The sequence below is a fragment of the Gavia stellata genome, chromosome 1 (assembly GCF_030936135.1).
Source record: "Gavia stellata isolate bGavSte3 chromosome 1, bGavSte3.hap2, whole genome shotgun sequence".
Taxonomy (NCBI): Eukaryota; Metazoa; Chordata; class Aves; order Gaviiformes; family Gaviidae; genus Gavia; species Gavia stellata.
In genome coordinates this window covers 12,122,698-12,149,145 of record NC_082594.1, presented here as the reverse complement: position 1 = coordinate 12,149,145, position 26,448 = coordinate 12,122,698, and the positions used below count along the sequence as shown (strand labels likewise).

General features: G+C 45.4%; 1 protein-coding gene across 1 annotated transcript in view; it reads right to left on the bottom strand.

Annotated features, from left to right (window-relative positions):
- Nucleotides 1-2,992: 2,992 nt before the first annotated feature.
- HEPHL1 (hephaestin like 1) overlaps nucleotides 2,993-26,448 on the bottom strand; it is a 38,052-nt gene continuing 14,596 nt past the window's right edge. The window contains exons 6-20 of the mRNA XM_059818951.1: nucleotides 25,891-26,059; nucleotides 25,028-25,167; nucleotides 24,726-24,857; nucleotides 21,755-21,966; nucleotides 21,163-21,313; nucleotides 19,729-19,941; nucleotides 13,506-13,719; nucleotides 11,714-11,853; nucleotides 10,753-10,893; nucleotides 7,488-7,594; nucleotides 6,816-7,038; nucleotides 5,931-6,070; nucleotides 5,167-5,326; nucleotides 3,743-3,823; nucleotides 2,993-3,195 (exon numbers count right to left, since the gene is read on the bottom strand). Coding sequence (XP_059674934.1) covers nucleotides 2,993-3,195; nucleotides 3,743-3,823; nucleotides 5,167-5,326; nucleotides 5,931-6,070; nucleotides 6,816-7,038; nucleotides 7,488-7,594; nucleotides 10,753-10,893; nucleotides 11,714-11,853; nucleotides 13,506-13,719; nucleotides 19,729-19,941; nucleotides 21,163-21,313; nucleotides 21,755-21,966; nucleotides 24,726-24,857; nucleotides 25,028-25,167; nucleotides 25,891-26,059 — 2,426 coding nt within the window. The remainder of the gene's footprint in view (nucleotides 3,196-3,742; nucleotides 3,824-5,166; nucleotides 5,327-5,930; nucleotides 6,071-6,815; nucleotides 7,039-7,487; nucleotides 7,595-10,752; nucleotides 10,894-11,713; nucleotides 11,854-13,505; nucleotides 13,720-19,728; nucleotides 19,942-21,162; nucleotides 21,314-21,754; nucleotides 21,967-24,725; nucleotides 24,858-25,027; nucleotides 25,168-25,890; nucleotides 26,060-26,448) is intronic.

The following is a 26,448-nucleotide window of genomic DNA, read 5'->3' as shown; positions in this document are numbered from 1 at the left end:
TGTGCTGTGCTTTGCACGTAGCCCTCCCCTAGCTCATACTGCTCCTGCCAAAAGGGACAAATTGTTCCCTTCTCCACTCAACTCTCCCTTTATAAAACCACTATCCTATCTGCTTTCAATTGTCCTCTCTATTTTTCCAAGCCCCTGTCCAGGGAAATCATTCCTCATATGGAAACTGTTCTACAACACCGGTTCCCTTTCTTGTTCTTTCTGTGCTGTTCTCCTGCTGCTGTGTCCTCTCCTGGACGGGGCCGGGGGATGTGACTCACCCTGCATTCAAGATGCAGGTGCCCCAGACATTTATATAATGGTACTAAGTTGTTTTCTGGTTTGCTCGGTTCTTAATTCCTACTGATTGCTAATATTCAGTTGCCTTTCTGCCCACGAAAGAGTACTTGAGCTAACCTTGTCATTAAACTATTACAAATAAGATCCCATTTCTGAGACGCTTAGACAGTATGATGCACGTAGGGCTAGGATTGCTTTTTTCCACAAGTACTACTGTAAACGTATCAGTGCTAAATTTTATCTTTTTATCACTCATTTTTCATGCTACATGTACTTATGATTGTCACTCGACTTGGTCATCCTTTTTCACACCACATATAGAAAACACTGAAGAGCCAGGGTCCTTGCAGCACCCCATGAGTGACTTTCAACATGAAATCTGGCCGCTTACTCCTGTCTTTTGACCAGTTATTTAGCCTCCATGGACCCTTCCTCTCCTCCTACGATGAGTTAATTTCTTTAAGAAGCTTTAACTAAGGGCCTTCTTAAATGTCCTATGGAAATGTAAACAGGCTATATTCATCCAGGCCTCTTATCTACATGTTGTCCTTCAAAACCCTCTCTGAGGCATGATTTTCTCTAAGAAAAAAACAAATGCATTGATTCTTCCATGATCTGTTTCGTTCCTTTGGACACTTTTCTCATTTTCTTTTTTTTAATCGTTTCATCCAGCTTGGGTTGTGTGGGTGTCAGAGCTGCTTATTCCTCTGGAAAGTTTGTAAAGACTGATCTTGCATGTGCCACCTTTTGAGCTTTTGATGCTAGGACAGTTTCCAACTGCTACCCAGGTTCGTAATCCAGATTTTTCATACTTGAGGACCTGTAGCGCTCTCTGGAGAACACACCTGTCCGGGTGACTTGTTTGTTTTCTTCCTTTGTTGCTTTGCCCTCTGTTTGCACTGGTCCTTCAGCCCAGCGCAGATGCTGTCCTTCAACACAGGTGTCGGGGCACGGCTGGCCACGGGGCTACCTGTGCCAGGCAGGCAACGTTACATGCAATGCGTTACACTTTCTGTGATGCTTCACTCTCTCTGTGGCAGGCTGTGTCACCTGGGCAAGCAGCAGTGACATCCTGAGGCCCCGAGGACCTTTGGAGGCTTCATTCTTGTTTCACAGCTGCCATCCAGCTGAGAAGCATGACAGATGAAATGAACTGTGCCAGAAGGTTCATGCAAATAACCAGATTTTTGTTATCATTGTAATCACTTTGGCTGGCTAGTTTCTATGGTCAAAAGATATGTATGATTCTGTTTCTAAAAAGTCAAACGCATTAGCTAGTCTAAAAGGAAAGTACCAGATCATTTCCTTTTTTAACAGTGTATGTTTAGGTGAAAGGCTTTAATTTTGTACGTATACAGAGAGCAAATGTTCTGCACAGACAGACAGTGGTTTTGCACAGAACAGGAGACCTCAATTTTAATGTTTACAAAACAGAAAGGTGAAAGGGCTTAGAGCATCTGTTTTTGTCAGCTCAAAGGGAAGATTTAGAGAAGGATTCTGGAGGTGTTTATTGCTATGGTGTAACTCCTGTTTGGGCTCAGTTCTGCAGTTCTACCTCAAGTGTATGCTCTTAAATGACTGGGGAAAACAAGGAATCAAGAAATAACAGAGAAACATCCAAGAAACTTCAACATATTAGTTAACTGGACATCAATCCAGGACACCATTAAGCTACAATAACAGTGATGGGCAGTAAGGTTCCCTACATTTGAACACACTTACAGAACTGGAAAAAAAAATAAAATAAAAAACCAACCAGCAACTTGAATTTACATTCAAAATAAAATTTGGATAAACAGCTTCACAGACGTGTTTGTTCTGGAGTTCCTCTGCAAGAGCTGTAGTTGACGTGAGCAGGCAAGAATGAGCACTATCTAATTAAAAATGAGCTATAAACATTCAAGTATCACTAAACATGGCCTGATTCTGCCTGTCTTCCTTGCAGAGCGCAGGGATCAGCCTCCTGATGGTTTTGTTACAGTTAGGGAGTGAGGCGCTAAATGGTGCAAAGAAGAGGTACAGAATCAGGACCACAACGAGCAGCAATTACACAGTCAACTAACTTTCTCGGAGTTTGCTCAGGGCTAGATTTATGAAGAGATTAACAAAAGCTGTTAGAAACTAACAGCAGGGGCACAGATGAACTCCATCAAGTGCTAAAATATATTGGTAGGTCCCTAAATGCGTTTAAAAAATCTGTTCCCAGGGCACAGTTTCCTCATTTAACAGGGCAAAAAAAGGAGAATCACTTAAATGTCGGTGAATTCATTGAGACAGACTTCGGGAAACCACAGGGACTTCCACATTGACACCTGCTCCTTCAGAAGCCAGCACGCTTAAAACAGTCCCTGGTGGTATTTATTCCTGAGCGTGAACCCCGTGTTTCTGCACAGAGCGCATGGATGCCATGCTGCCCGCTCCTTACTCCCATGGATAAATCCTTTGCAGCCAGTGTGGATGCTGAGAGGTGTGCTGCTCTGCTCATCTGCCAAATTTGATCTTGGGCAAAGCTCAGCTGAACTCCGGAGGAGTGGAAACGGTGATGGGTGGTACATGGCTCTCAGAGCTGAACCCTACAGCTCATGTTCACTCTTGTGAGCACTGGCTATGGGGTAGGACTATCAGCATATGTCTTGCTCCAGTTTTATTAGCAGCATGTCATGAAATCCAGCGTGGCTCTGTGAATGATGCTAAAAGTGGGGATTCACAGGGAATCTGTTAGAAGTGCACTTTTGTCGTGCAAAGCCATGTAATGGATCCTGCTTCCTTGGCGGGTGATGAGGCAGAAGAAGGTTAATACTGTTGATAGCAGAATGAGTCCAATGAAAAAAAAGGCTGTGAGTATCAGGCTGGCTTCTCCAGGACTCAAAGTTTTGCCAAAAAAATTGCCACCTTTGCTGCCATAATCTGTTAAAAGAGAAGTAGTTCATGAGAAATCTATACGTTAATCTGAAGAGTTTTAAATGACATTTCAAGAAATCATAGAATCATCGAATGGTTTGGGTTGGAAGGGACTTTAAAGGTCACCTAGTTCCAACCCCCTGCCATGGGCAGGGACACCTTCCACTAGACCAGGTTGCTCAAAGCCCCATCCAACCTGGCCTTGAACACTTCCAGGGTTGGGGCATCCACAGCTTCTCTGGGCAAACTGTTCCACTGTCTCATAGTGAAGAATTTTTTCCTTATATCCATCCTAAATCTACCCTCTTTCAGTTTAAAGCCATTACCCCTTGTCCTATCACTACATGCCCTTGTAAAAAGTCCTTCTCCAGCTTTCCTGTAGGCCCCCTTCAGGTACTGGAAGGCTGCTAGAAGGTACCCTGGAGTCTTTTCTTCTCCAGGCTGAACAACCCCAACTGTCTCAGCCTGTCTTCATAGGAGAGGTGCTCCAGCCCTCTGATCATCTTTGTGGCCCTCCTCTGGACATGCCCCAACAGGTCCATGTCCTCCTTACCCTTTGCAATGGTCCTATTTTTTGCAGTAGTTGTATCGTAAGCTCCAGTTGCGAGTCCTCCTTCTGAAGGAGCTTCCCGCTCTGTGAGGAGAGAGAGAAACCATAGTTAAGTTGAAAACCTTAATAAACACTTTTTTGTCTTCTGGAAAAGTAACCTTGATTTTATTTAATTCCTTCTACCTTGTTGATCTGAACAGAAATCATGATTAGACCAGCACAGCTGTTGCTCTGGGCAGGTCCGTGGGCAACGTCCCCCTTCTCTATAGGCATCTTTTTTACTTCACAACTTACTGTAGTGATAGGATGAGGGGTAACAGTTTTAAACTGAAAGAGGGCAGATTTAGACTGGACATAAGGAAGAATTTTTTTTTTATGAGGGTGGTGAGACACTGGCACAGGTTGCCCAGAGCAGTTGTGGATGCCTCATCATTGGAAGTGTTTGAGGTCAGGTTGGATGGGGCTTTGAGCAACCTGATCTAGTGGAAAGTGTCCCTGCCCATGGCAGGGGGGTTGGACTAGATAATCTTTAAAGGTCCCTTCCAACCCAAACCATTCTATGATTTTGTGATTCAGTTCTGTGTTTGCTTGTTCATTTGAATTTTCACAGCCCAAACGAATATGTGGCATAAAATAAAATCACCTTGTCCAAGGAAGGAGTATTTTGGTGATATTTAGTATTACGTTTGTCATCCTGCTGCTACGGGTTACAAGTACAAGTTGTGCCTGCTGGTGCTGCTGTAGCCCCTGTGGAGGAATGTAGCGAGCACAGGCGGGACCCAGGCAGGAGCCACTGGATCCAGATGCTTAGTGAAATTATGTGCTGTGGAGAGGCTCACAAAGCACTTCTGGCTTTACTCACAAGTGGTGGAAGGGACCAGCATCACCCAAATATTTTGCCAACTTTTCTTAGCCAAAGGATCACTTATTTCTTGGTCAGGATGAACAATCATTTTTCTGGAGCAAATTGTATCTGTCTCAGCTGGTATCTCCCCGTGCATGAGGGAGCTGGAATAGCCCTGTCAGTCAGCAGGGATTGCAGGGAGGAACCACCACTGTGCCAGTCTGCAGACCCTCTGACACACCACGTAGCAGCAGGGCTGAAAAGTAGCTTTGCAGTTGTTTTCTGCACCACCTGTGTGTGACTAATGGTCCACAGGCTGCCACTGTCTTAGAAGGGCTCTTGTGAAGCACCAACTGTTTTTAAACTGCAGAGTGCAGCAAAGATAACTGTCCTTGCCATGTCAACATGGGTGTTTGTCCTGTCCCTAGACGATTCTAACTGGCCATGGCAGTAATTTACAGGTGCTTCCTGCCAGTGTGCAGGGTGCAGTGCTGACATTAGCTCTCTTCTTTTCCTCCCTGCCTTCCATACGACCTGCTGCAAAACCACCTACGAGTCCCAGGCCGTGTTTCTGATACTGCACCTGATTTGTTGATGGTGTAGGTTGTCTCCATGCCAGCGTGGATGTGATCGGCTACGTGGCAGTGCAAAAGCCACGTTCCAGGGTTTTCTGCTACGAGTTCAACTGTCTGGAAAGTCCCAGGAAAAAGGTCATACACGTCTCCTCTGTGGTCCTTATCTGTCTGTGGCAAGACAAAACCAGCAGTGTAAGAGTCTTGCCTCAAAGACCCCCCATGGATACCGAAATATTCTAGTTAGACTTTGAGCTCCTCAAAGCAGATCAAATGTTTCTTGTATGCCTCATCCAGGGAAACTGAGGTCTGTGGACACCCCTCATTTAATCATTTAATTAATTAACAAAAGGACACCCCTCCTGAGGACTTCGAGTGATGGTTGAGCATGGGTGTTTCTTTGAAAGACAGATTTTTCAGATAGTCCTGCCAGTGTCAAGCTATCACAACATAAAACCATACTGTAAGCAGGCATAACTCTCTCTGACTTCCTCCTTGTATCTTCCCTTGTACCCATGGGTAAATACATATTTTTACCCACCTAATCATGTCCTTTAATAGTGACATTTATTCATGTTTCATAACAGGTTCAGAGTGGTAGAAGCTTTGCAAGGATCTCATTCATTTGTATTTCCTTCACATGCAAAACTCCCGCTGACCTCAGCATCAGCCCAGGACTCTGTGCCTAAGCTGCAAAACCAGGCTAGAACACAGACTTTTTTGCAGAAATTTCCCATCACACTATAAAGGTTTTACTTCAATTAATTTTACCAACCTTAAAGATGAAGGTCTGTGCATGGAAGTGAACTGTGTGTATATCCACTTCATTGCCCATTCCTATCAAATACCAGTTTGTCCTATCACCTTCATTCATCGTTAGACCCAGGAGACTGTTATAAATCTTCCCATTGATTGCTGGAAGAATGACAAAATAGGACTGATTAATAACTGGCCATGGTATGGGTGATGATAACCTCCATTTCAGGCACCTTTTGCATTTTATCTTTGGGGAGACCAGGTGCCCAGGCAGAGAGGGGACAAGCACGTGTGGCCTGGGCAAAGGCTCTCGATAATGACCACTGCCATTGCAGGGAGAGAATCACATTTTTGTTTCAGTTTCCAAATCATCTAACTGCACAGCAACAACCATTTTTCTGTCTTGAAAAGCGTCAGGTAGGTTTTTTACTGGTTGAGATCAAACTCCTGAACAAAGAGGATTTATGCTGAGAAGCTACATGGAAAAAGATGGAGTAGAGCTGTTGCCTAAAATGGGTACCATCTGTAGAAAGAGAAGTTTGCTTTGCCAGGGCTGTTCCTGCCCCTGTCCAGTCTGTTCTGCCTGGCTCCTGGGCTGGCTGCTACTACAGCCATGATTTTAAAATATCATCCTCATGCTCCTACTAAACAAACCCGCAAGGAATGCAGCTCCCAAATGACAAGGGAAGTCTGGCAGGGCAGCCTCTTCCCATGAGTGTAAGATTAAACTATCTTGTTAGAAAAATATGTTGGCTGGGCCTCATGAAATCTTTTTGTTTCCCGAGTTGCAGTTTATGAAGTTTCATGCAGTTGGGTAATTGCAGGCTAAGTCCAATGTCTTCCTAAAAGGGTTGTGAAAAATAAACCTCTGTCCTCTTGGCTGCTGCCACCGAGACCTACATACCATGCATGCTGTTGCCTTCTATAAAGTTCTCAGTGGAATTAAAAGCATCAGGATTCTTATGAAGGTATCTTTCAATATTTTCTTTCAAATACCAGGATTCATTTTCATCGAACACCATAAATAGAAGGGTAAATTCACGATCAATGTCTTTCCTTACACCTCTTTCATCTAGAATTCCTTTTCTGCAAACTACGAGAGGCCCAATCAGACCGCTGTATGTGTCCTGAAATAAAATAAATAGATGCATTACAAATTTCCTAGTTCATTCAGTTATGAAATAGATACAGATTAACTATAGAGTAAATAAATATGAAATTCCATTTTCCTATCAGATGAGACAAAATCATGACTCTGTCTGATTAGAGATATCTTTCTCTACATGTCCCTATGTTAATGCATGAAAGCAATGTTTTGCGTTCACCCAAAATCCCTTCAACTATTCTTTAAGGAGGGAATCATATTACCATGGTGTAACTCTGGAGATTTCAGTAGATTAAATTACCCAGGCATGTGCATCTGTTATCAAAGATGACAAAGCATCTAGCTGTGTAAATTGTTCCTCTAGCCTGTGGTCCTTGCATAAATGAGAAGCAGGATCCTTTCAGAAACGTTATGCAAGGCGGGATGCTTTATCCGGAGCAATGTAATCTTTAATGACCATTTCTTGGTTACCTTTACAAAATTCACTGTTGAATAATAAACCCAAGTGATACAGTTTGGATCTGTTTTACCAGGGCCAGATCGTTCTGGGACGTTCCACCTGTACGTGTTTATTTCCCCTGAAACAGAGAGAACAATTTTACCAAGAGCAGCTGGGTATTAGAGGCTTTGAATAGTATGTAACTGAGATCTGCTACCCTCCTCATAAAAAAATGATCTGTATCAAAACTATCTGTGTAAGCATGCAGCAATGAGATGTGGACATGATTCTGCCATCCAGGAGGTCAGTGAGGTTCCAGTGGTGTAGAACAGGCAGATAGCCCCCAGAAAAGGAGGTCTGCAAATTATGCTGGCAACAGTGGCATCCCCCAGAGTGAAGTTTGGAGATAGGGCTTTTCATCCTTCTCTGTGGGCAAAACTTGTAGCAGATCAATGATCTTGGATGCTGATGCTTAAGGTCAGTTGAAGGTGTCAGGAGCCAAGCTCCAGAAAATATTTCCTGGACTTTCTCAGTTGAAAAGGGCACAGAGATGTGGCAGTTGCCCCTGGGATTTTGCAGATGATGCTGCAGCAGTGTATCAGCTCTGGGCCAGGAACGGAGAGCTGAGTACATAGCAACCTGCTGACTGGGAGCCACAAGGGAGTCCTTCCCTCTTCCAGCTAAGCCCCCTCTCCTCACAAGTTACTGGTTAACCCCTGTCCCTTCCCAAAAGCCATCACCTCTGCCATGTCCTCCCTGAGCAGAGATTCCCCTGACCTCTGATTTGATTAAAAAACCCCCAATCTGATGGGGAAATTATCTATTTGGGTGAGGATCAGCTCTACGCTGAACACAAACACACCTGTGTTCAGATGAACTGCCTGTGCTGTGTTTCCCCGCTTTGTTTTTTTGCTGGTACTGCAGGGAAGGGTAGGAGACCAAGATGTGGTCAACACCTTGCCCTTTTAAGTGGTGGAGGAATGTTGAACCAGGCAGTCTCTGGCCCAAAAGTCTTCCAGGGTGACAAAAGCCAACAACAGCTGGGGACATGTTATGACTCAGGGGAAAACAAGGAAATCGGAGAACTCTGGGCCATGGTCTTAGTACAGCCACAACCCAACAGCTGTCAACAACTGTGGGCATCAGGGCAAAGGAGAGTTTTCAAGCTTAAATGGTTGTGAAGTGACTGAGCCCAGTTTCGTGTCACTAAGCCACTGCAGTGTTTTGATGCATCATGCAATTGTGGGTTTTATTGTATGGCAATAACTACCAAAAAGAAATGGTGACTCTCAAATGTCATACTGTATGAGATGAGTCTCATGTAAATGTTGCAATATCATTTAATCTTACAGGACAAGCACCTTCTGTTCATTACAGCATGAGATTACACAGTCCAGCAGAGATCAGAAAGGCTTTCAAGACACTACACTATACTAATAAGACAGAAAACACAAACAAGAAACCCCCCAGTCTCAGAGGCATTCATGCCATGGAGACATACACCAGGGAAGAGTTTGTCATCCAACTGTATCTAACCTATGTGTCATCCATCACCCCTTTTTAGAGGGCATAATGTGAGAAGAGAGGCTGGCCATGGTCCTTCACCACTTCCTTGCTTTTTACTCCTCACTTCAGGACATTTGGAAGCTCTAGATGGAAAAATCTCCACTCTACATAAAACCTGAGACACTTCAGATGGCATCAAAGACCTATCTTTGAAATGCAAATGCAGCATAACCCCTGAAAAAACTGATAAACAAGAGGAAAATGGATGTTTTCTCCCTTTTTGCTGCTGGATAAATGGAGGAATGGACAGGGAAAGGACAAAGCTGTGGCAGGTGAAAGCTGTTTTGGCTTAGGCTGCTATGGATCTGCTGTCTGCATCTCTTTACATGCCACCCACAGTCTCTTTAGGAGCTGGCAGTGCTCTCGGGAGCATAGTTTAGCAGGACATAAATCTGACTAATGACTGGTTCAGCATTCAGTAGAACTAGATGAGCTCTGGGGAGCTTGGGGTGAGCAGTCCAGCCTGGCCTAGGAATAGAGACAACGAGGATTTCTAGATGATGGTGGTGGGGACTGAAGTGCCCAGGAATTATTCATGTTTTGAGGGACGTGTTTTCCGTGTTAACTGCTGCTTCCAAACTCCTAAGGAAAAGTCTGTCCTTACATCTTGCTGAAGAGTCCTTTTCTTTGGCTTACTAGCAAACGCAGACAACTTCCCTCGTCTAACTTATCCCAAGCCTGCTCCCATGTGGAGACAGGAGACATGACAGTAGTGTTCCCGATGTTACACCTCGACTGTCAACAAAACAGCATTGATAACATCATAGAGCAAATAACAAAACGAAGGAATCATATAAATCAGCTCTTTTTTTTTTTTTTTCATATATTAACCACAGGTATTCGTTCATCAAACTCCAGCAAGGCAGAGCTTGGCTCACATTTGGCCATGAATTTGTGTGTGATTGATTGTACTGTATTGATACAGCTACACACAGGAAAGAGATTTCAGCTTCCAGAGAGTTTTAGCACATCAGAATTTCTTTTCATTTAGTTTCACACTGAAGCTCACAAACACCATGAAAAAAACTGCATGGGTGATGGAAAGAAAAAGTATGTACATTTTGGATTGACTGTAATGCCAGGGTTTGAGTTTGGCTTCCTACTAGAATATAAAACCCAAGACAAAAACTGAAGTACAAAAATATTAACAGGCATTTTTCTGTATGAAAAATTTCAATGCTGTGAGAACTATTTTCCATTATTTTCCTCACTAGAAACTGAGGCATATTTGGTACACTTCTTCAGACTTTTAAATCACGTGACAATGCATGTTATGCATCAGCTCTGAATGCAAATGCCAATTCTGTGTAGATTAAGGGAGAGGCAGAGTTAGTTAACATTGCCAACGGCAACTCTACCAATGAGTTTCTCAGTTTTTAAAACGTTGTTAGAGTGTGAGTCTGGAGCAAATGCAGTGTTTGCTTACACTGCTCTTGCCATGATTATGGGCCTGCTTCTGCTTTTTTTGGAGGTTACCCAGTGACATTACATTCCTGTTTCTACTCCTGATAGGAACAAAGGTTCATTCTCTGCCTGAACATGCTCACTTCATCAAGAACCTGCATGTATAACAACACGGAATTGTATCTGAATAAACACTGAGGGTATTATGCCTGGAAGAACATATAGGTATGTGTAAGCTTGAAAGAGGGATTAGCATTCATGTGTTAAAATGCTTTTATACACAGCCTTTGTAGCTCAAATTAAAAAAAAAAAAAAGGCGACCCTTACCGGGGAGGGTAATTGGTGTCTCAGGCTGTTCTTCACAACCCACTTCTTCTATACCATGTGCACTTATCGAATAAGGCCTGCTGGCTTTGTTCTTAAATACGATCAGTACAGAGTCACCAACCTCAGCATGGAGTAGGGGCCCTAAATTAAAACAGAAGATGCTGGTGGTTAAAGCTGCTTTTCTGAATTTAACAAACTTTCAACAGCTTGGCCTAGGAGAGGAGCCAAAGCCTTTCTCAAAATCCTCCGGCTTTTCTATTCTTTCAGCAAAGACATCAAAATCGGTTTGTTATCTCAGCTGATGAAAAGCTCTGTATACACAATCTTTTTGCTTTTCGGTTGATGAGAACAATTGTTCACTCTGGAGACACGTATTTGGACAGCTTGTTTTTGAGGAAAATTCTTGTGGAAAGTTTTTGTACCTTTGAAAATTTTATTTCTTAAGCTGATAGTAGCCTTTTTTTTTAGCTTTTTTTTTACTTTTGTGCTGCAAAAAAGGAAGTGTCAAATATATTCCTAAAGAGTGTTGACTACTTTATGACCAGTTGTTGCCCACTTGTCACCCCATAAAAAACATGAGCTGATGGTTATTTTATGACATGCGTAAAATTTTGTCTTGCCCAATTTCAGACACAGATCCAGCCCCTTAATATTGACTTAATCTGCCTACAAGAGTCTCCCCCATGCTCTGATGTTAAGGTGAATCCTGGAATTGCCATTTTGGCATCCTCCCTGTTGGTACTCTTTAGGAAACTCCTTATTCATGTTTAAGAATGAATTTTCTAATTTGGAAAGCAACTTTACACTCAGCAATTATACAAATTCTGTGTAAAATCACTGATAACCTGGAATAGGCATCAGTGTTCCTTGTTTTCCATGTTATCAAAGCTGGAAAAACTGTTTTTGGAAAACAATCCTTTCACTTATCAGGGTCGGTCTATGAGCCGTAAGAGCTACTTGCCCAGGATTTCCAAGTGTTCCTCCTCCTCTGTCCTCACTTCACGCTGAGTGAAGTTGCCATTTGTATACTCCCTGTAAACCACCTTCTTGTATTTTGAACCGATCAGATCTTCCGCTTGGCTCAGGAAAACATGCCCATAGCTGCAAAATAAGAAGGCAAAAATTAAAAGCACTAAACCTTACATATCTAAAGGCAGTAATTGTTGTGTTATTCACAATAGATGTAATAAGAATATACGGCTTGGTCCAATGTGCTTATTGATGTAAAGCCCTGGGTGCTGCAAGAGATTTTAAACAGCAAATAATAACAGTGATAATCCTCGCTAAATGCACACCCTCTTCAAACAGGTAAAGCTGAGGATATGTTGCACTCGCCACAAACTTTTGGGACCACCAATCCTTCACCAGAGCTGTCAGAGCAGAGATGAAGTTCAAGCTAAGAGTGGGTTTGGACACTCTCTCCAGCTGCATCCTCCACTCCAATAAAAGATACTGCCTGTCCCTGCAAACCTGAATCCTCTTCTCACGATGGCTGCTTTCACTATCTTGTCTATTAGTCAGCCACAGGAAGATGATAACTGAAGCCTAACCGTGCAAAAGCAAATGCCATTGCCTGAGATAAGAGGGGGCTGCTTTACCCTGCCCTCCTGCTGCTGTGTACTGCATAGGGCCGGATGCTTTCCCAGCATGAAGATAAAGTGAAAAATGTATTTTCCCTTCTGCACCTGGCAGAGGATGCTTTTTTGTGCCCTGCAGGTTTGTGCAGTCACCCACAGTTTGTTGCAGCTCGTCTGGGATCCCGGAGGGCTGACTCGCCTGCAGAGGACACTCGCCACCAGCTGCGGAGGAGAGCGTTCACTCTCTTCTGAGAGCAGCTCTGTTTCCTGGCAGCTCACCTCCAAGGTGCCCTTGGCAGGGGATTTGCAAGGTTGGCTCACAACGTACTAAATAAAAGCCAAAAATGCCCCAGGAATTCTGCTTACTGTAGTAATATACTGTGTGTGCAACAGCAGCTTTTGACAATACTGGAGTTAATATTTTCATTAAACATGCTTCATCTCTTGTGACTCTTCAGGTATATTTTCTACTGACTCCACTGTACTCTTCCTCTTTACAGTGTGCAGTTTCGCAGCCACTTTTCTAAGGTTTATTTTTGAAATATGTTCCTTGTTCCCTTTTGTTTTCACCAAAGTGGTCTTGGAGACCTCCCTACGCAATATGATCTGGAACGTGTATCTTCTGCACACGGTTTTTATTCCTTAGCACAGTGCAGCATAGACGTGATTCACTTGTGGCTGTTACTGCATTCTGACTTTTCCAGGGGAGCCAGGGGCTACCACGCTGCAAGAAAGCACGCTCAGCACCTCCCTAATGAATCTGCGCTGTTTGCAGGGTCTCATGTCTGGAACAGGTACTTGGGTTTTTTTCTCTATGAAAACCAAAGCACTGGGACAGGGAGGCTGGGGAGAGTGAGGAAAGGAGAAGAGGGGGTTGGGGGGCATCACTGTAGGGTTGAGCCAGGGCTGGAATGCACATATGGATTTAGGGACTTGGAAGCCTTCTTGGGTTCAACAGCATTACAAGACACTCTGAGATGAAAACATTTGAAAATGCTGACTATGAACTAGCCTAGTCTGAGAGGTTGTCACTTTATCAATACGTTTTCTCTTATTTTGTTTGGCAAAGAGTGCCTCCTAAAAAACACGAGGCTGGCTTCATGGAAAGGATGCTTCAAAGTTTCCCCTCAACTATGAGTGTGCCCCATGTCCACAAGCATTTTTTGCTTTGGGTACCTTTCCTCATTGCTGCTGACATTGTAAATCCTCGGTGCTGAGCTCTTATTTGAGGCATAGTCCCACTCCACCTCCTCTGCAGCAATGTAGTAGAGTCTCATGGCTCCGTGCTGCTGCTGGGCTTGGGTGGTATTACGGCAGCTGCTGACCTCGTAGAGATGTTTCATCCCACCGACAAAGTGATCAAAAGTCCTGCAAACCACTTTGAATGTGCCTGGAAAGGAAAGCGTATGAGAGTTAGGCAATTTAAAAAACTTTAAAAAGCAGCTCGGCAAATTAGGTCCTGTGCCTTCTACATCTCTGATCTCTCCTCAGACAATCCTAATCTGTGATGCTGTATGGGAAGTCAAATGAGGGGATGCTTATATAGAATCACAGAATCGTTTAGGTTCAAAAAGACCTTTAAGATCACTGAGTCCAACTGTTAACCTAGCACTGCCAAGTCCACCAGTAAACCATGTCCCTAAGCGCCTCATCCACACGTCTTTTAAATACCTCCAGGGATGGTGACTCAACCACCTCCCTGGGCAGCCAGTTCCAGTGTCTGACAACCCTTTCAGTGAAAAAATTTTTCCTAATATCCAATCTAAACATCCCCTGGCACAACTTGAGGCCATTTCCTCTTGTCCTGTCACTCGTCACTTGGGAGAAGAGGCCAACACCCACCTCTCTGCAACCCCCTTTCAGGTAGTTGTAGAGAGCGATGAGGTCTCCCCTCAGCCTCCTCTTCTCCAGACTGAACAACCCCAGTTCCCTCAGCCGCTCCTCATCAGACTTGTGCTCCAGACCCCTCACCAGCTTCGTCGCCCTTCTCTGGACACGCTCCAGCACCTCAATGTCCTTCTTGTAGGGAGGGGCCCAAAACTGAACACAGCATTCGAGGTGCGGCCTCACCAGCGCCGAGTACAGGGGCACGATCCCCTCCCTGCTCCTGCTGGCCACACTGTTTCTGATACAGGCCAGGATGGCGTTGGCCTTCTTGGCCACCTGGGCACACTGCTGGCTCATCTTCAGCCGGCTGTCGATCAACACCCCCAGGTCCTTTTCTGCGGGGCAGCTTTCCAGCCACTCGTCCCCAAGCCTGTAGCATTGCATGGGGTTGTTGTGACCCAAGTGCAGGACTCGGCACTTGGCCTTGTGGAATCTCATACAATTGGCCTGGGCCCATCGATCCAGCCTGTCCAGATCCCTCTGCAGAGCCTTCCTACCCTCGTGCAGATCAACACTCCTGCCCAACTTGATGTCACCTGCAAACTTACTTAGGGCGCACTCAATCCCCTCATCCAGATCATTGCTAAAAATATTAAACAGAACTGGCCCCAAAACTGAGCCCTGGGGAACACCACTTGTGACCAGCTGCCAACTGAATTTAACTCCATTCACCACAACCCTTTGGGTCCGGCCATCCAGGCAGTTTTTTACCCAGTGAAATGTACTCCTGTCCAAGCCATGAGCAGTCAGTTTCTCCAGGAGAATGCTGTGGGAAACGGTGTCAAAGGCTTTACTAATGTCTAGGTGGACGATATCCACAGCCTTTCCTCCATCCACTAAGCGGGTCACCTTGTCATAGAAGGAGGTCAAGTTAGTCAAGCAGGATCTGCCTTTCATAAACCCATGTTGACTGGGCCTGATCACCTGGTTGTTCTGTATGTGCTGCGTGATGGCAGTCAAGATGATCTGCTCCATAATCTTCCCTGGCACTGAGGTCAGGCTGACAGGCCTGTAGTTCCCTGGGTCCTCCTTCCAGCCCTTCTTGAAGATGGACATCACATTCACTAACCTCCAGTCCATTGGGACCTTCCTGGTTAGCCAGGAATGCTGGTACATGATGGAAAGTGGCTTGGTGAGCACTTCTGCCAGCTCCTTCAGTGCCCTTGGGTGGATCTCATCCAGTCCCATAGGCGTGTGGGTATCTAAGTGGTGTAGCAGGTTGTAACCATTTCCCCTTGGATTGTGGGGGCTTCATTCTGCTCCCCTTCCCTGTCTTCCAGGTCAGGGGGGTGGGTACCCGGAGAACAACTGGTCTTACTATTAAAGGCTGAGGCAAAGAAAGCATTAAGTACCTCATCCTTTTCCTCAGCCTTTGTCACTGTGTTTCCCCCCACATCCAATAAAGGATGGAGATTCTCCTTAGCCCTCCTTTTGTTGCTAATGTATTTACAGAAACATTTTTAATTGCCTTTTATGGCAGTAGCCAGATTAAGTTCTAGTTGGGCTTTGGCCCTTCTAATTTTCTCCCTGCAAAACCTCACGACATCCTTGTAGTCTTCCTGAGTGGCCTGCCCCTTCTTCCAGAGGTCATAAACTTTCCTTTTTTCCCCTGTGTTCCATCCCAAGCTCTCTGTTCAGCCAGGCCCGTCTTCTTCCCTGCTGGCGTGTCTTCTGGCACATGGGGACAGCCTGCTCCTGCACCTTTAGGATTCCCTTCTTGAAGAGTGTCCAGCCTTCCTGGACTCCTGTGCCCTTCAGGACTGCCTCCCAGGGGACTCTCTCCACCAGGCTCCTAAACAGGCTGAAGTCAGCCCTCCAGAAGTCCAAGGTAGCAGTTCTGCTGACCCCCCTCCTTACTTCTCTGACAATCGAAAACTCTATAATTTTGTGATTGCTATGCCCAAGACAGCCTCCAACCATCACATTCCCCACCAGTCCTTCTCTGTTCACGAACAACAGGTCCAGCAGGTGCCTTCCCTAGTTGTCTCACTCACCAGCTGTGTCAGGAAGTTATCTTCCACACACTCCAGGAACCTCTGAGACTGTTTCCTCTCTGCTGTATTGTATTTCCAGCAGACATCTGGTAAGTTGAAGTCCCCCACAAGTACAAGGGCTAGTGATTGTGAGACTTCTCCTAGCTGCTTATAGAACATTTCTTCTGCCTTTTCATCCTGGTTGTGTGGCCTATAACAGACTCACACCATGATATCTGCCTCGTTGGCCTTACCCCGATTCTTACCCATAAACACTCAACCCTATCGTCACCACCATTAAGCTCTAGACAGTCAAAACACTCCCTAACATACAGGGCTACCTCACCACCTCTCCTTCCTTGCCTGTCCCTTCTGAAGAGTTTATAGCCAACCATTGCAGGACTCCAGCTGTGCAAGTCACCCCACCATGTGTCCGTGATGGCAACTATATCATAGTTTTTCTGCTGCACAATGGCTTCCAGCTCCTCCTGTTTGTTGCCCGTGCTGCGTGCACTGTTGTAGATGCATTTCAGTTTGGGCTATTGATCGTGCTACCTTTTGGGGGGAAAAGCCCTAATTCCTACATGACCATTCTCAGGTGCTTCTGTGGTTTCTAACACATCAATAACCCTTGCGTCTTTGCTGCTGCATGGATCTCCATCCCCTACCTCCACTGAGACGGCAGACCGAAGGATCTCGCTAGCACACTGTCCCTCAAACTTTGGCGTGTCACCGCCAGCCTTATCTCTGGTGAGCCTGGTTTTATCCCTTTCCCCCTTCAAATCTAGTTTAAAACTCTTTCAATGAGCCCTGCTAACTCCTGTGCAAAGATCTTTTTCCCTGTTTGAGGCAGGTGTACCCCATCAGTTGCCAGCAGGCCTGGCATCATGTAAACCAACACATGAACAGAAAACCCAAAATTCTGGTGGTGACACCAGGCTCAAAGCCAGGTATTGATCTGCTGGCTCTTCCCATTTCTTCCCTCATCATTCCCTGCAACTGGAAGGATAGAGGAGAATGCTACTTGTGCTCCTGATCCCTTAACCCATTGTCCCAAGGCCCTGAAGTGTCTCTTGATTGCCCTCGGACTTCTTGATACAACTTCATCGCTGCCTACCTGAAAAATCAATAATGGATAGTAATCTGAGGGCCGTACCGGGGTAGGAAGCTTTCCTGTCACGTCTCTAACCTGGGTCCCAGGGAGGCAGCAGACTTCCCTAAGAAGTGGGCCTGGTCTGCATATTGGGCCTTCTGTTCCCTTCAGAAGGGAGACTCCTATGACAATGACACGTCTGTTTTTCTTTATGGAAGCAGTTTTGACACAGGGCAGAGGCCGACTTCACCTCAGCGACACCTCCAAGCTAGATTAACCATTGTCCTCTTTATTGTTCGGTTCCACCTGCAGAGCCTCGTACCTCCTATGCAAGGGCACAAGGTAGGGGTAGGCACAGAGGGGCCTCGCGGGCTGCGCCGGGCAGGAACTTGTCGCCGTTGCCCCCATCCCTTAAGTCACCGCGTTCAGCCGGGCGGAGAGAGGATGGGGAACCCCCGTATGGTGCGCCCTGTCTGCCTGTTGGGCCTGTCCCAGGGAAGGCGGGGTGCGATTCCGGCGGTCTGTCTCCCTCTCGCACTCCCTGATACTCCTCAGCGCACTCACCTCCTCCCGCAGCTCCGTCACCAAGCGGAGGATCTCCCCTAACTGGGCGCACCGCCGGCGGGTGAGCTCCCTGCTGCCTTCCCGGACTGGCGTCGGAGCCGGGCACGCCTGCGGCCTGGCAGCGGGCTGGCAGCCTGCTCCGCCGGAGCTGTCTGGGAGGCTGCGTCAGTCGTGGTGGGTGCAGAGCTTAGAGAGGCCGCGGCCCTCTGCGGGGTGGATACCATTGCTCCCTGGTCGAGCTGGCAGAGCTTCAGCGCCCTTCCTGCACGAACTGCCGTGCAAACTGCCGCTCCACGCCCTGTTTGCCCGCCCTGGTCACAGCGCTCCTGGTCACTAGTGCTCCCCGGGGGCTTCTCTTATACATGTGGGGGGCTTGGCCACCATTGCTCCTGGCCCTGCCCAGGTCTCGTCAGCTCTGTCGCACAAGCTGCAGGCTCCCGGCAGCTCTCTTGGTTCCCCCTGAGGTTCCCCGCTTTGGGAACCCCGCTATGTACCACGCTAGAGCGATCTGCTGCAGATTGTGCCAGCACTGGAGCTGCTTGCTTCAAAGCCCACTGGCTTTGAAAACTGAAGGGGACTGAAGGAGAAACTAGTTGACAAAATGGATATGCACCAATCATCTTTAGTCACCACATGCTCTATGGTTCCAAGACACAGGAGGATGGGGATTCAGGCTGACATTCGCACACTCAAGAGCAAACATGCACGTAAGACACTGCAGGGTTGTAGCCTGAAACTCCTACATTGCAACAGGTTCTTCAACTAAAAATGAAATGTGAATGCAGACACAAATGAAGATCCATGAGTCAGCAAATAACTTTTTCCTCTGTAGGAGACACTAGCCTGCTCCATCCTCACTCAAAAATCTCCAAAAATTGCTTCTAATGACTTGAGTTAGATTAGCTTAGCCAAGGGAGCTCTGAAAAGCAATTGATTAGATGACTGGCAGAGGAACAAGCTTGCCAGTAAGCCTTCACCAGTGCTGCCCATGCTGCAGACGTGCCCACAGGGAGCACGAGAAGATGTAGGAGGAGCGTGCATTGCAAACACCAATAAAGGCACGGAGAAACAGGGTGCGTATTTCAGAGATGGTGTTTCCTTTTCCCTGAGCATAGAGCTGCTGTGCCAGCCTTGGGCGCCTGAGACTCTCCACTGAGCCCCTGCAGTCATCTGGTGTAATCAGGCTAATGGAGGCCTCTTAGAGACTTGGAAATAAAGATACAGACCCATTATACACGAATGCCTCTAACAAAAGGGAAGATGCTGCTTATAACCACTTGTTTATATGCACCTATATGGTATAAAAATGATTGGGTTAAACTACAACTTTCTGACCCTTTGCTCTCCCTCCATGAAAGGTCAAACCACCATGGGCCCCTTTTTTTGTAGCTCTGATGGTCAAAAGCTGCAGTGACAGTGGGAACATCTTTTTTCATGTCCATGGGCAGATTTTAACATTTGTACGCTCCTTCCCATTTAGTCAAGAAGAAGCCGACCACAGTGTAGTCCTGTGTAGCTCCACCTGCTAGCACTCTTGTGAAGGGGGAAAGCATTTTCACAGCTGCTTTGTATGTGAGTCAGTGACGGAACCAAAATTAGAAGCATAGCTTCTAATTCCATGAGCATCCCGTTAGCTATCTCTCTGCCTGCTGCTCTGCCTATCCCAAGGTCATCAAAGCCTCTGCTCTTTGGTGCACATACATATTTGATTTATAGCATCTTCCCAGAAAAGTAGCCCAGCCTGAATTCTCAGATACACCAGGTCCCCACAATCTCCACGCTTTCAGGCTCCCTCGTGCAGAGTAGAGCATCTCACCGACTGTTATTTTGGCTGCCTGATTTCTGCTTGTGCCACACCACCAAGATAAGTTCATGAACGTACCCACGCGGTCTGGCTGCATCAGCGCTGTGCCCGATAAATGAGGAAATAAGGCCAGCCCATCCCTCGTCGTTCCTCTCAGGTCAATGGTATTTCCTTGAAAATGAACCCCATGCATGTCGTAGTGACTGCCCAGCCCGATGAGGTGCCAGGAGACCTTGTCATCCTTGCACATGGCCAGGCCTGGCAGATTACCAAACAAGTAGCCGTTGACAGCTGGAGGAGAAGGAAAGAGCCTGGTTGGCAGCTGGTCGATGGAAACTCATCACAGAGCCTCCTACCACCTTCACAGCAAGAGACTCGTGACTCAACAAGTCATGGCTTTAATTAAAGGGGCACTTTGTGAAGCAAAGGTAGCACTGGATGACATCAAATTAATATCTAAATGCTATTCCTATAAACTCTGAGCTTCTACCTTCTTTTTTAGCCTGTAAAATCTTGTAATGGCCCTTTGCAGTGATGTAGCACTTCTCCTCCAAGCTTTTCAGGGTGCCTCATAGACACCCAGTTAAGTGTATAAATTAGGTACCTCCTTTCAGCCTGGAGAATGTATAACCAGATCATTAAGGTCAGGGAGTGGGCCATAAAGAGTTGAGTTACAGATTCAGTTCTGATGGAGCCTTTCTATGTGATTTTGACCTTTGATTTCCACTTTTGCTTCCAAAATATATCTTTTTCTTTCACAAGGGTGTTATGAGACTAAACTCCCTAATCATCAAATGCTCTCTGTGATCACTGGGTGAAAGATATTATAGCAGAACAAAACTTTAGTGTAAGATACCACCTCATAACAGAAGAATAAAATAGATGGGTCCAGAAAGGCCTGAGGTTCTCTAACAATATATATTCTCAGCACTCTTCAGAAAACTAAAGAGAAGAGAGGTTATGTGATTTGCTCAAGTCTGTCATGTCAGGAATAACTTGGAGGAAGTCCATGCTGAAGTCAGATACTTACATCCAGAAGTGATGTTTTAAAATATTATTGGCCATTCCCCTAGTCTTTGCCTATCTTCTTCCAGAGGTGGTCACTGTGCAGGTGGGAGATGGCAGAGCAGAGCAGGTGGACCTTCATTGTCTGAGTCAGTGCCAAGGCCAAGCAGTGAAATTTAAATCACTAGTGAACATTGGCCTCTTCTGCAGTTGGTGCCTGACTCTGGCATTATGCCCTTCTATAGACCCAAATGTTGTATCTAAAAGCTACCCTCTGTTCCCTTTCTCCAGGTGTAGTTGGTAGGTGGATGCATTCATTGCTAATGTGACTGGGGTTTCCACATGCACTCCAAGGGCATCAGGAGCTGGCCATAAGCTGACCAACAGCTTCCCACCTCACCCTCCAGTACATTGTAGTTGGCTATGAATGATGATAATATCTGCTAACTCATCTTCCTAATATGATTGAAGAAAAGATATCTTTAACAGATATTAGATATTTCATACCATGCATTTTGTTGGATTCCTTGAAATCCACATCATTTTCATCTACTTTTGAAGGGTCTCCAGCAAATTCTTCGATATTCTTGTTCAGATACCAGCTGTCATTCTCATCGAAGATTGAAAAGAGGAGGTAAAATTCTCTGTCTATTCCTTTCTGCAGCCAAGAAGGAAGCCAAAACATTAAAAAAAGTCTGTGCAGAATTACCCAAGTAAAAATTATTTTTTTTTTTTAAGCAAAGCTTTCCTTCCCCCCAAATTGCAGAGGCCTTCTTACTATGTCCTTGTAAAGACAGTCATTGGCACTCTTCCATCACCCAGAAGGATAAATAAAGTGTCCATTACTTACTCAGGGTGGAAAGATGCATCATTGCTAATAAGTGAATGGAAAAGGTGGAACACCTAGGGACCAGCCAGAATACTGGGGAATGACAGTTTCATCTTCCTAACCATCCCCTTAAGTCAGCTTTTGCCCTGAGGAATGACATTTGTTTAATCTCTTAAAACTGAGCTGGGAACTGGGCAAACTGACCCACATGGGAACCCCCCCAGTGCACCATCCTGCTGTTAGGGACAAGCAGATGTCCACGTTGGGCACCTGAGTTCCATCGTGATTCAGTGTGTTCTTCCGACAGACCAGCAAAGGCCCCACGAGGCCAGAGTTGGTATCCTTGACGGCATCAGTGGCTGAGTAGTACAGATAGGTCAGGCATGGGGGGTCACTCTCTGTTGGACCTCCGTTTTCAGGCACCCTCCATTTGTATGTGAAGGTTTCACCTGGCTTAACGTGGGCTCCTGGCTTCAGATAGCCTGCAGAGGGAAAATTGAGAAGCACCAAGATTACAGCAAGGTTTTGTCTTCCTGAATGCAATCATCAGCTGGGAGTCAGATGTAGCTGCTGATTTCTGTGGACAAGCTCCCCCCTGCAGCCACAGCTCAAGCACCATCCCCCAGTCTGGGCACTTACGCCATGGGGACATCTCACCGGAGTCCTGTGCCACAGGGACAACCAAGCCCGTTCCCAACAGAACAAGTTTAGCTGCTTCACCCAGACACCTTCTGATGGTATCTGGATTATCTGGATTCAGTCAGACAAGACATGCAGAGCTCATCCTTGTGCTTAAATGGTTTCCTCTAATGTTTGTAGCTTACCTGCCCTATCGTGAGATTCATCTGTGGCACAAACGCAGACTCCGGCTTTTCATTAAGCACCAACAAAACAGTTACATCAGCGAGCGGAGCTGCAGCTGTGGCTCTTTAGAAATTTGAAACAAATCTGATCCTGGTAATTGTTTCTTTTTGAGCTTGTAGCAGTGCACAGGAACCTCTGTCAGACTTTCCAGAGGGCAGTTGCTACCACTTTTTTTGGAAGATACTTTTAAAGGATTTGGGCCATTGTCTGCTGCCATGAACAGGGTAGATGCAGCACCACTCGTGTAATTTAACCACTGTAAAAGAGTGTTGGTATCCACTCAGGGAGGACTTACAAAAGGGAATTGAAAGGAAAGTTGGGAAAAGGTGTCAGCCCTGCACCCTTTGTAGAAAAAAAGTGCTAAGTAACCATTCTTGTCATTGCTATGAGGAAGATCAAATCAGAAATTTTGTTTAACACTTAGACATCCATTGACTGAATTTTCTCAGCACGGTCAGATGTGTCTGGCAGCAGCAGACTGCACCAATCTAATACTCCTCTCTAATACTCCAAGAGAATCCTCTTGAAAACTTAGACACCAGTGAAAATAGCAGTATTACATATGAACACATACTATTTGCCGCAAACCGCAATACAAAGTATTGCTTCAACAATATCTGATGCTACTGGATTCATCTTGCAACAGTGTTCAATAAGGAGAACATTGATTTGGAGTTAAAAACTCACCGAGATTGGACAAGTGTCAAATGCAACATGGAAGAGTATTCCCTGAGAGCACAACTGGAAAAAGATGACTGCAGACATCTGTAGATGTCTGTAGGTATGTTTATGTACAGTATTTTCACATGAATAAGCTGCACTCAGACAATGCACAGCCTTTGAAAAGCATTTACCTTCAGTGTAAACCTACAGCCCCTGTAGGGCCTCCACATGTATAGACTTGAAGATAGACGTGATGGAAATCCAAGACATAAGGGTTACAAGCAGAGAAGGGGCAGAAAGATTGTTGATGAACCTGGAGTCAGGTTCCTCTTCAAAGACCCAAAGGTGTGCAGTGCACACAGCTGCTGAATTATAGGATTTGGTTTGGTTTTGCTCCACACCAAAGCATGCAATGCCGATGGGCGCTATTAACGGGGAGTGTTAAATGAAAGCACGACAGGACTGTGAGCAGGGGGAAGCTCCACTTCCATCAGGGAACTACATCTGGCATGGGTGGCATTAGGATGTGTACAGATATCTTCAAGGCTGAGCTCAAGCCAGTTGTTTCATGATGCATTGAGGCCTGCTGGCAAATTTGTTGTGTTGCAATGTCAGCAACTAGAGACAACAAAATTTAATAAAGCCTTTTGTATTGATTTTATTGTATGATGTTATGAGTTTTACATGTTGACCTAATTCTCTTAGCACAGTTCTCAAAAGATGGATTATGTCCCGTGAGTTTCTTTCTGTTGTGTTGTAGTGGAAACAAAGCAATTTAGACAACAAGAAACCTACCTTTCTTTTCAGTGCTGCAAAAGCAGCAAAAACTTTTTCAGACACCACAATATTATCTCTGTAGACACTATGGATGGGATTCAGCTCTCCTTACTTGAGCCATCTAAACCTTAGTTGCTAACCCAAACTCTAGGCTTCTTCGATAGTTGGTGGAGAGAGAAACACATCTCCAGAGAGTGACCTACTGTCTCCTAAAATAGTTGTTCAAAGCAAATGTGGCTTCTCACCCTCTGAAGGGTTTGTTTCTTGTCACTGACTGAAAAAGGTGCCTACCAATTAAGCATGACTTTTAACATTTAATGGTTAAACTTAGGTGATAAAGAACCTGTCCTTGCACAAAATGAGAGGAAGCCTTTGGTAGATGCTCCGTTTCAGCGTTTATGTATTTATGAGGATTAATAAGGATTATCACTGCTTCACATTCCAGGTCAATCAGATAAAAGCTGCCTCTGACACTGACTATCCTGACAGTGAAGCAAGGGCAGTGCCCAACCTGAATTAGAGAATCAGGAGTGAAGCAACCCAGACCATGTGGATAGCTATATCCAAAGACTCAGCAAGGGCATAATGCCAGATCCTAAGCTTCATAATTCTGGAGCATGTTCAGAGGAGATCCACTGACTGCAGTTGAGTGATATTAGACTAGAACTAATATAAATTGGATTGTGCTTGTGACTTTTTCTCAACATGGACCTCAGCTAGTTTTAGACGCCTTGTCTGGCACATCCAAGGGGAAGAACCAGCACACTGGCAGACTGGGGAGTCCCATGGGTTGTGACATGTAGGGCAGATACACACTGATCAAATCATCCCTTCTGTCCCTTAGCATCCACAAAAAGGGAAAACCTACAGCGCAACTGAAGATCTTTAGACTCAGGTATTCTGGATGTAATGATACAGCAGCACAGTCAAAACTTACCATCTAAGTAGGGAGCACCTTCCGACAGCTTGCTGAAGCTTACACCGTGGGCCATAATGCTATAGCTTCTTTTGGCTTTATTGGCAAAAGTAACTAGCACTGTATCTCCCACTTCAGCTTTTATAACGGGACCTCAAAAAAAGAGAGTGAGGGAAGGTATTAGAAGAACTACCCTCTAACATATATCCGTCTAAACAAGAGAGGGCTGAGTGGCATCTGCATGCACAAAATTCCCCTCTGGATCCAAGTGGATCTGCATTCAAACCCGATGTAATGCCAGGAGGGGAAAATATTCACTGTACCAAGTATTCCCAGGTGCTTCATGTCCTCTGACAAAATCTTCTTCTTACTGAATGTTGCGTCAGTATATTCCACATAGCGAACTTTCCAGTATTGCCCTCCTATTCTGTCAGTCCCTTGTGTGAAATATATTGCAGATTCACTGTGGAATTAACAAATCGGACTGGTTAAATAATTGGATGTTCAGGCAGAACCCTTCATTTCAGGTAAAGTTATTACTCCAGACACAGGAAAAATGGCCCCCCCGGTTACTAGTTTGCATACACTTTTCTAGCAGACAAAGGGAGATATTACTGGTCTGAATTGCAGTTATAAATTAGTTAACAAATGGGCATTCATTGTGCCTTAGCCTTTCATGTGTTTAACCCCAATTTACTTAGGGATGCATCTATGTTAACTTACCTCTAACTACCTTAGGGCAAGACCTGTGACATTACCTGTGCACAATGTGTCTCTAATCCTCGTTAGCTTTCCTGGGAGATACTGTACTACAATTCATCTTCATCAGTAGTAAGAGGGGGAAAAAATCTACCATTATGGCACCTCTGAGATACACCAATTGTAAGTGCGAAAGCTGCCTGAGGAGTCTCCACGTAGGGTCATTAACTCTGTTGAACTTTGCATACCTCACCAGGGCTCACTTTCTCCATGGACTTAATGGAGCAAGATAAGTGCTTCCAGAAGGCAACTCTGAGCATCGCAGTTACGAATCTAACTTCCCAACAAGGTTGTTTAAATCCATTCCTCCCCGTCCCTTTCAATTAAAATTAATAACAGTGCAGGACCTAACCCTGGTGAATCACTGAGGAAGTCTCACCCAAACTCCTGAAATTAAAGGGCAACAGGAGAGGACAAGAAAGCTTACCTGCCAGTGGCATTTAAACCCTGCCCAGTGAATTTATCATAACCGTCAGGTCCATAATTCCAGAGCACTTCTTCAGCAGCGATATAGTATCTTCTCCTGTGACTGAGTGGTGAAGGCTGAGACAGGTTTTTTTGGCAGATCTGAACATCATATAGCGCCTCCATGCCACCTGTGAGGAGAAAGAGTCTGGAGACAGCCCTTGGCCAGCTGCAGATTCTGCAATTTCATGGATACAATTGCACATTCAAAACTCTCTAGGAGCTACATGGACTGGAAACAATTACTAGGCTAGGTGTCTATTTTAAAGACTTCATCTGCCTACACTGGGCCAGATGCTAGCACCCTTCTCTTGCAAGGTGGTACTTTATGCCACAGGTGAAACCCACTGACATCAGTAACACTCTTTAGTGGGCTTATTTACTCAATTCCTTAATCTGAGTAAGGATGGCAGAATGATTTTGGTGGTCAGAGTGCCTCCTAAAGCGTGCAAAATGGCATCATCTCCCCTTGACTTTCATTGAAATAGAAGCTGGTTATTATCACACCAAAGACAGACAT